Source organism: Heterodontus francisci, unplaced genomic scaffold, assembly GCF_036365525.1.
Source record: "Heterodontus francisci isolate sHetFra1 unplaced genomic scaffold, sHetFra1.hap1 HAP1_SCAFFOLD_1281, whole genome shotgun sequence".
Lineage (NCBI taxonomy): Eukaryota > Metazoa > Chordata > Chondrichthyes > Heterodontiformes > Heterodontidae > Heterodontus > Heterodontus francisci.
In genome coordinates this window covers 12,501-22,500 of record NW_027141716.1, presented here as the reverse complement: position 1 = coordinate 22,500, position 10,000 = coordinate 12,501, and the positions used below count along the sequence as shown (strand labels likewise).

The 10,000-nt window shown below is 53.7% G+C and overlaps 1 protein-coding gene across 1 annotated transcript in view; it reads left to right on the top strand.

The window, feature by feature from the left end:
* The window catches only part of LOC137364487 (fap1 adhesin-like), a 21,116-nt gene that overhangs the window by 204 nt on the left and 10,912 nt on the right, over positions 1-10,000 (top strand). Inside the window, exons 1-2 of the mRNA XM_068027675.1 lie at positions 1-15; positions 1,599-5,567. The exon at positions 1-15 is cut by the window's left edge and continues 204 nt beyond it. Of these exons, the coding sequence (XP_067883776.1) occupies positions 1,616-5,567 (3,952 nt within the window). The 5' untranslated portion in view covers positions 1-15; positions 1,599-1,615. The remainder of the gene's footprint in view (positions 16-1,598; positions 5,568-10,000) is intronic.

Here is a 10,000-nt window from a genome sequence, read left to right as displayed (position 1 = left end):
GGCCAAACTGGAAAGGTGAGTTGTCAAAACCTGCAAGAGTTGAGGCGAGGGGGGCCGAGGACAAGGGGTATCTGTGAACCGGGGCAGGGAGGACGATCCGGAGGGTGTCGGACAGCGGCGGAGGGGATTCAGGCCTTAATTTCTGGATCAGGATCCGTGTGTTTTCCCAGGTATTGTCGAAGAGCCAGTCTGCAAGGGAGGGGCACTGAACTTTGAGCAGATACCAATCGTTTCAAACTTTTCACGCAGATTCCTCACCCAGTCTGTGTCTGTCCTCAGCCCCTGGATAGGGAGCAAGGGAGGGGGGTGAATCAGCCCTGGTTCCTGCTCCTGATCCCTGTCCAGTGACCCCTGGGTTAGGGAGGAAGGGGCGTGAATCAGCCCGGGTTCCTGCTCCTGATCCCTGTCCAGTGACCCCTGGGTTAGGGAGGGGGGTGAATCAGCCCGAGTTCCTGCTCCTGATCCCTGTCCAGTGACCCCTGGGTTAGGGAGGAGGGTGAATCAGCCCGGGTTCCTGCTCCTGATCCCTGTCCAGTGACCCCTGGGTTAGGGAGGAGGGGGGTGAATCAGCCCGGGTTCCTGCTCCTGATCCCTGTCCAGTGACCCCTGGGTTAGGGAGGAGGGTGAATCAGCCCGGGTTCCTGCTCCTGATCCCTGTCCAGTGACCCCTGGGTTAGGGAAGGGAGTGAATCAGCCCGGGTTCCTGCTCCTGATCCCTGTCCAGTGACCCCCTGAGTTAGGGAGGGAGGGGGGGTGAATCAGCCCAGGTTCCTGCTCCTGATCCCTGTCCAGTGACCCCCTGGGTTAGGGTGGAGGGGGTGAATCAGCCCGGGTTCCTGCTCCTGATCCCTGTCCAGTGACCCCTGGGTTAGGGAGGAGGGTGAATCAGCCCGGGTTCCTGCTCCTGATCCCTGTCCAGTGACCCCTGGGTTAGGGAGGAGGGTGAATCAGCCCGGGTTCCTGCTCCTGATCCCTGTCCAGTGACCCCTGGGTTAGGGAGGAGGGTGAATCAGCCCAGGTTCCTGCTCCTGTATCTAACCCCCATGCTGTACCTGTCCTGGGGAGTGTTTGATGGGGGACAGTGTAGAGGGAGCTTTACTCTGTATCTAACCCCCCGTACTGTACCTGTCCTGGGGAGTGTTTGATGGGGACAGTGTAGAGGGAGTTTTACTCTGTATCTAACCCCCTGTACTGTACCTGTCCTGGGGAGTGTTTGATGGGGGACAGCGTAGAGGGAGCTTTACTCTGTATCTAACCCCCGTGCTGTACCTGTCCTGGGGAGTGTTTGATGGGGGACAGTGTAGAGGGAGCTTTACTCTGTATCTAACCCCCGTACTGTACCTGTCCTGGGGAGTGTTTGTTGGGGGACAGTGTAGAGGGAGCTTTACTCTGTATCTAACCCCCGTACGGTACCTGTCCTGGGGAGTGTTTGATGGGGGACAGTGTAGAGGGAGCTTTACTCTGTATCTAACCCCCGTACGGTACCTGTCCTGGGGAGTGTTTGATGGGGAACAGTGCGGAGGGAGCTTTACTCTGGTCTGACTGAGAGTTCTCCTTTCAGTTTACAATCTCTCTGCCCTTGTTTTCCTGATCTGCAGCCCTTCACAATGTTGAAATGGATTCCATGAGCAGACAGGAAGAGGGAGATCGGCCTGATGGATTTGGAGGGCTGCGATTGGCTGAGGTCCCCCACCCTCCTCCCATCCAACACCCACCCGGGTTTGTGGATTGTGTTCGAGGTTCCGCTCTGTCCCCTCAGCTCCTCACTCCGGGACCCAGTACACCTTCGGACTGCCAGCTGCGGGAACCAGCGGAGCAGGATATTCTTCCCAGTGGGAGCGAGCTGCAGCGACCTGGGAGCACTGGTCCACTCGGGAATCTCCATGAAGTCTGCTCCTCACCCTCAGATCACGGGGTTGGTTGCCCAGTTATTCCCGAGGGATCCCGGTCTTTCAGCGAAGAGGACCCTCACATTGGTCAAGCGATCGAGGAGGACGTCTTCTGCCCGGGCGAGCCAGGGGTCACTTTGGTAATGCGCGGTGCCCCGGATACGCCCCTAACATGTCCTCTGACTGGCCAAGATGGCCACCGGCCTCCCACCACTGGCCAGGAGGGCTCCTCTGACTGTCTTCCCATTGCTCGGCCCGACTGGCACACGGAACATTCTGGAAGGAGCTTCGAGACTGCGGGGGCGAGGGCCTTCACGGGGGAGGCGGAGAGTGGCCAATCAGGTGAGACCGGGCAGCCTCCCAACTCATCTCTCATTGGCCAGGAATTTGACGACTGGTCTGGTGCAGAGGAAAGGACCTCTCCTTATGGCCAAGAGGTCAATGACCCAATCACTGATCAACAGGACCGAGAACAGTCTCACCCCATTGGCCAAGAGGTCAATGAGCCAATCACTGATCAACAGTCTCACCCCATTGGCCAAGAGGTTAATGAGCCAATCACTGATCAACAGGACCTAGAACAGTCTCTCCTCATTGGCCAAGAGGTCAATGACCCAATCACTGATCAACAGGACCTAGAACAGTCTCACCTCATTGGCCAAGAGGTCAATGACCCAATCACTGATCAACGGGACCGAGAACAGTCTCACCCCATTGGCCAAGAGGTCAATGAGCCAATCACTGATCAACAGTCTCACCCCATTGGCCAAGAGGTTAATGAGCCAATCACTGATCAACAGGACCTAGAACAGTCTCTCCTCATTGGCCAAGAGGTCAATGACCCAATCACTGATCAACAGGACCTAGAACAGTCTCACCTCATTGGCCAAGAGGTCAATGACCCAATCACTGATCAACAGGACCTAGAACAGTCTCTCCTCATTGGCCAAGAGGTCAATGACCCAATCACTGATCAACAGGACCTAGAACAGTCTCTCCTCATTGGCCAAGAGGTCAATGACCCAATCACTGATCAACGGGACCGAGAACAGTCTCACCCCATTGGCCAAGAGGTCAATGACCCAATCACTGATCAACAGGACCTAGAACTGTCTCACCCCATTGGCCAAGAGGTCAATGAGCCAATCACTGATAAACAGGACCTAGAACAGTCTCACCTCATTGGCCAAGAGGTCAATGAGCCAATCACTGATGGCCAGAATATAGAATACTCTCACCTAATTGGCCAAGAGGTTAATGACCCAATCACTGATCAACAGGACCTAGAACTGTCTCACCCCATTGGCCAAGAGGTCAATGAGCCAATCACTGATAAACAGGACCTAGAACAGTCTCACCTCATTGGCCAAGAGGTCAATGAGCCAATCACTGATGGCCAGAATATAGAATACTCTCAACTAATTGGCCAAGAGGTTAATGACCCAATCACTGATCAACAGGAACTAGAACAGTCTCACCCCATTGGCCAAGAGGTCAATGACCCAATCACTGATCAACAGGAACTAGAACAGTCTCACCCCATTGGCCAACAAGTCAATGAGCCAATCACTGATGGCCAGAATATAGAATACTCTCACCTAATTGGCCAAGAGGTTAATGACCCAATCACTGATCAACAGGAACTAGAACAGTCTCACCCCATTGGCCAAGAGGTCAATGAGCCAATCACTGATAAACAGGACCTAGAACAGTCTCACCCCATTGGCCAACAAGTCAATGAGCCAATCACTGATGGCCAGAATATAGAATACTCTCACCTAATTGGCCAAGAGGTTAATGACCCAATCACTGATCAACAGGAATTAGAACAGTCTCACCCCATTGGCCAAGAGGTCAATGACCCAATCACTGATCAACAGGACCTAGAACAGTCTCACCCCATTGGCCAACAAGTCAATGAGCCAATCACTGATGGCCAGAATTTAGAATACTGTCACCTCATTGGCCAAGAGGTTAATGACCCAATCACTGATCAACAGGAATTAGAACAGTCTCACCCCATTGGCCAAGAGGTCAATGTCCCAATCACTGATCAACAGGACCTAGAACAGTCTCACCCCATTGGCCAAGAGGTCAATGTCCCAATCACTGATCAACAGGACCTAGAACAGTCTCACCACATTGGCCAAGCGGTCAATCATCCAATCACCGATGGCCAGAATATAGAATACTCTCACCCTATTGGCCAAGAGGTTAATGACCCAATCACTGATCAACAGGACCTAGAACAGTCTCACCTCATTGGCCAAGAGGTCAATGTCCCAATCACTGATCAACATGACCTAGAACAGTCTCACCCCATTGGCCAACAAGTCAATGAGCCAATCACTGATGGCCAGAATATAGAATACTCTCACCTCATTGGCCAAGAGGTTAATGACCCAATCACAGATCAACAAGAACTAGAACAGCCTCACCCCATTGGTCAAGAGGTCAATCATCCAATCACTGATCAACTGGACCCAGAACAGTCTCACCCCATTGGCCAAGACATCAATGATCCAATCACCGATGGCCAGGATATTGAACAGTCTCACCCCATTGGCCAAGACATCAATGATCCAATCACCGATGGCCAGGATATTGAACAGTCTCACCCCATTGGTCAAGACGTCAATGATCCAATCACCGATGGCCAGGATATTGAACAGTCTCACCCCATTGGTCAAGACGTCAATGATCCAATCACCGATGGCCAGGATATTGAACAGTCTCACCCCATTGGTCAAGACATCAATGATCCAATCACCGATGGCCAGGATATAGCAAGGTCAAGCTCAGGTGTTGAAGAGGTCAGAGTTTGTGCTTTCTCTGATCAGGAAGTGTGCACGCCTCCAGCCATTGGAGGAGAGCTGGCCAGTCCGCCCTCACATCCCCAGGAAACGGAACGACGGCACGTGGTTGGTCAAGGTCCAGATCTGTCCTCCGCCGCTGGCCGGAGCCTGGACGAGGTCCCTCCCGTCGAGGTGGAGGGGGGTGAGGACCTAGAGGGAGGAGCAGAAAGGGCTCTGCAGCCTCCCGAGGGGCAGACGGTGACTGATGGGGGGCCGAGGCCGAGCGGGTGGGACCGGGAGGGAGCGCGCCCGTCACCTCGGCGCCAGGCCAAGGTACAGGTTTACTACCTGATCGGGCACTTGCCTCCGGTCGCTGAGCAGGCTGCTGAGTCGCTGAAGCTGGGCTCAGCCCCAAGGCAGGAGGAGGAGAAGGAGGAGGGAGAGCGGGCACGTGGGCTAGTACCGACCCACGTGCACACAGAGAGCAGCGACGAGAACTTCCGGAAGCGTTCGTGGAGCGTGCCGCCGGTCGGGAGTGGGTCTGCCGTGGCGGCGGATGCAAGCACGGCCAGCGACTGGCGCCCCAGCAGGGAGGCGGCACGGCCCACCCTGAGGAGGCAGGAGGCCCTGTCCAGCGAGGAGCAGGCCGGGGGTGCGGAGGAGGAGGAAGAGGGATGGAGGGGCCAGAGCAGCGAGGACGGAGGGAAGAAGCCCCTGGAGAAATCGCTCAGCTGTCCTTCGCCGGGCGACAGGCCGGCCTCGGGCGTCCCGATACCGGGGCTGCCCGCCGAGGGGCAGGAGCGTGGGGTCGAGAAGCGGGCATCGCGGGAGTGGCACCGCAGGGGGATCAGGAGGCCATCGATGCCCGTCTCGACTTCGCAAGGTGGGTCGGGTCTCAACTCCACCGCGGCCAGTCGCACACTTCGTCGGCCCAAAGGAAGACAGATCGGGGTGGGGTGGGAGTGGGGTTAGGATGCGGGAGGGAACGAGGACGCAAAACAAGGAAAGGAAGGGATGAAACCAATATAAATCTCAGTCCCCTCTCTCTCAGGGTGATATCTGTACACTGACTGGTGTCTCTCAGTCCCCTCTCTCTCAGGGTGATATCTGTACACTGACTGGTGTCTCTCAGTCCCCTCTCTCTCAGGGTGATATCTGTACACTGACTGGTGTCTCTCAGTCCCCTCTGTCTCAGGGTGATATCTGTACACTGACTGGTGTCTCTCAGTCCCCTCTCTCTCAGGGAGATATCTGTACAATGAGTGGTGTCTCTCAGTCCCTCTCTCTCAGGGAGATATCTGTACACTGACTGATGTCTCTCAGTCCCTCTCTCTCAGGGAGATATCTGTACACTGACTGATGTCTCTCAGTCCCTCTCTCTCAGGGAGATATCTGTACACTGACTGATGTCTCTCAGTCCCTCTCTCTCAGGGAGATATCTGTACAATGACTGGTGTCTCTCAGTCCCTGTCTCTCAGGGAGATATCTGTACACTGAGTGGTGTCTCTCAGTCCCCTCTCTCTCAGCGTGATATCTGTACACTGACTGGTGTCTCTCAGTCCCCTCTCTCTCAGGGTGATATCTGTACACTGACTGGTGTCTCTCAGTCCCCTCTCTCTCAGGGTGATATCTGTACACTGACTGGTGTCTCTCAGTCCCCTCTCTCTCAGGGTGATATCTGTACACTGACTGGTGTCTCTCAGTCCCCTCTCTCTCAGGGTGATATCTGTACACTGACTGGTGTCTCTCAGTCCTCTCTCTCTCAGGGTGATATCTGTACACTGACTGGTGTCTCTCAGTCCCCTCTCTCTCAGGGTGATATCTGTACATTGACTGGTGTCTCTCAGTCCCTCTCTCTCAGGGTGATATCTGTACATTGACTGGTGTCTCTCAGTCCCTCTCTCTCAGGGTGATATCTGTACACTGACTGGTGTCTCTCAGTCCCTCTCTCTCAGGGTGATATCTGTACACTGACTGGTGTCTCTCAGTCCCCTCTCTCTCAGGGTGATATCTGTACACTGACTGGTGTCTCTCAGTCCCTCTCTCTCAGGGTGATATCTGTACACTGACTGGTGTCTCTCAGTCCCCTCTCTCTCAGGGTGATATCTGTACACTGACTGGTGTCTCTCAGTCCCCTCTCTCTCAGGGTGATATCTGTACATTGACTGGTGTCTCTCAGTCCCTCTATCTCAGGGTGATATCTGTACATTGACTGGTGTCTCTCAGTCCCCTCTCTCTCTGGGTGATATCTGTACACTGACTGGTGTCTCTCAGTCCCCTCTCTCTCAGGGTGATATCTGTACACTGACTGGTGTCTCAGTCCCCTCTCTCTCTCAGGGTGATATCTGTACACTGACTGGTGTCTCTCAGTCCCCTCTCTCTCAGGGTGATATCTGTACACTGACTGGTGTCTCTCAGTCCCCTCTCTCTCAGGGTGATATCTGTACACTGACTGGTGTCTCTCAGTCCCCTCTCTCTCAGGGTGATATCTGTACATTGACTGGTGTCTCTCAGTCCCCTCTCTCTCTGGGTGATATCTGTACACTGACTGGTGTCTCTCAGTCCCCTCTCTCTCAGGGTGATATCTGTACACTGACTGGTGTCTCTCAGTCCCCTCTCTCTCAGGGTGATATCTGTACACTGACTGGTGTCTCAGTCCCCTCTCTCTCTCAGGGTGATATCTGTACACTGACTGGTGTCTCTCAGTCCCCTCTCTCTCAGGGTGATAACTGTACACTGACTGGTGTCTCTCAGTCCTCTCTCTCTCAGGGTGATATCTGTACACTGACTGGTGTCTCTCAGTCCCCTCTCTCTCAGGGTGATATCTGTACACTGACTGGTGTCTCAGTCCCCTCTCTCTCTCAGGGTGATATCTGTACACTGACTGGTGTCTCTCAGTCCCCTCTCTCTCAGGGTGATATCTGTACACTGACTGGTGTCTCTCAGTCCTCTCTCTCTGAGGGTGATATCTGTACACTGACTGGTGTCTCTCAGTCCCCTCTCTCTCAGGGTGATATCTGTACACTGACTGGTGTCTCTCACTCCCCTCTCTCTCAGGGTGATATCTGTACACTGACTGGTGTCTCTCAGTCCCCTCTCTCTCAGGGTGATATCTGTACATTGACTGGTGTCTCTCAGTCCCCTCTCTCTCAGGGTGATATCTGTTCATTGACTGGTGTCTCTCAGTCCCCTCTCTCTCTGGGTGATATCTGTACACTGAATGGTGTCTCTCAGTTCCCCCCTCTCTCAGGGTGATATCTGAACACTGACTGGTGTCTCTCAGTCCCCTCTCTCTCAGGGTGATATCTGTACACTGACTGGTGTCTCTCAGTCCCCTCTCTCTTAGGGTGATATCTGTACACTGACTGGTGTCTCTCAGACCCCTCTCTCTCAGGGTGATATCTGTACACTGACTGGTGTCTCTCAGTCCCCTCTCTCTCAGGGTGATATCTGTACACTGACTGGTGTCTCTCAGTCCCTCTCTCTCAGGGTGATATCTGTACACTGACTGGTGTCTCTCAGTCCTCTCTCTCTCAGGGTGATATCTGTACACTGACTGGTGTCTCTCAGTCCCCCCTCTCTCAGGGTGATATCTGTACACTGACTGGTGTCTCTCAGTCCTCTCTCTCTCAGGTTGATATCTGTACACTGACTGGTGTCTCTCAGTCCCCTCTCTCTCAGGGTGATATCTGTACACTGACTGGTGTCTCTCAGTCCCTCTCTCTCATGGTGATATCTGTACACTGACTGGTGTCTCTCAGTCCCCTCTCTGTCAGGGTGATATCTGAACACTGACTGGTGTCTCTCAGTCCCCTCTCTCTCAGGGTGATATCTGTACACTGACTGGTGTCTCTCAGTCCCCTCTCTCTCAGGGTGATATCTGTACACTGACTGGTGTCTCTCAGACCCCTCTCTCTCAGGGTGATATCTGTACACTGACTGGTGTCTCTCAGTCCCCTCTCTCTCAGGGTGATATCTGTACACTGACTGGTGTCTCTCAGTCCCTCTCTCTCAGGGTGATATCTGTACACTGACTGGTGTCTCTCAGTCCTCTCTCTCTCAGGGTGATATCTGTACACTGACTGGTGTCTCTCAGTCCTCTCTCTCTCAGGTTGATATCTGTACACTGACTGGTGTCTCTCAGTCCCCTCTCTCTCAGGGTGATATCTGTACACTGACTGGTGTCTCTCAGTCCCTCTCTCTCATGGTGATATCTGTACACTGACTGGTGTCTCTCAGTCCCCTCTCTGTCAGGGTGATATCTGTACACTGACTGGTGTCTCTCAGTCCCCTCTCTCTCAGGGTGATATCTGTACACTGACTGGTGTCTCTCAGTCCCCTCTCCCTCAGGGTGATATCTGTACACTGACTGGTGTCTCTCAGTTCCCTCTCTCTCAGGGTGATATCTGTACACTGACTGGTGTCTCTCAGTCCCCCTCTCTCTCAGGGTGATATCTGTACACTGACTGGTGTCTCTCAGTCCCCTCTCTCTCAGGGTGATATCTGTACACTGACAGGTGTCTCTCAGTCTCTCTCTCTCAGGGTGATATCTGTACACTGACTGGTGTCTCTCAGTCCTCTCTCTCTCAGGGTGATATCTGTACACTGACTGGTGTCTCTCAGTCCCCTCTCTCTCAGGGTGATATCTGTACACTGACTGGTGTCTCTCAGTCCCCTCTCTCTCAGGGTGATATCTGTACACTGACTGGTGTCTCTCAGTTCCCTCTCTCTCATGGTGATATCTGTACACTGACTGGTGTCTCTCAGTTCCCTCTCTCTCAGGGTGATATCTGTACACTGACTGGTGTCTCTCAGTCCCCTCTCTCTCTCAGGGTGATATCTGTACACTGACTGGTGTCTCTCAGTCCCTCTCTCTCGGGGTGATATCTGTACACTGACTGGTGTCTCTCACTCCCCTCTCTCTCGGGGTGATATCTGTACACTGACTGGTGTCTCTCAGTCCCCTCTCTCTCAGGGTGATATCTGTACACTGACTGGTGTCTCTCAGTCCCCTCTCTCTCAGGGTGATATCTGTACACTGACTGGTGTCTCTCAGTCCCCTCTCTCTCAGGGTGATATCTGTACACTGACTGGTGTCTCTCAGTTCCCTCTCTCTCAGGGTGATATCTGTACACTGACTGGTGTCTCTCAGTCCCTCTCTCTCTCAGGGTGATATCTGTACACTGACTGGTGTCTCTCAGTCCCTCTCTCTCAGGGTGATATCTGTACACTGACTGGTGTCTCTCAGTCCCTCTCTCTCTCAGGGTGATATCTGTACACTGACTGGTGTCTCTCAGTCCCCTCTCTCTCAGGGTG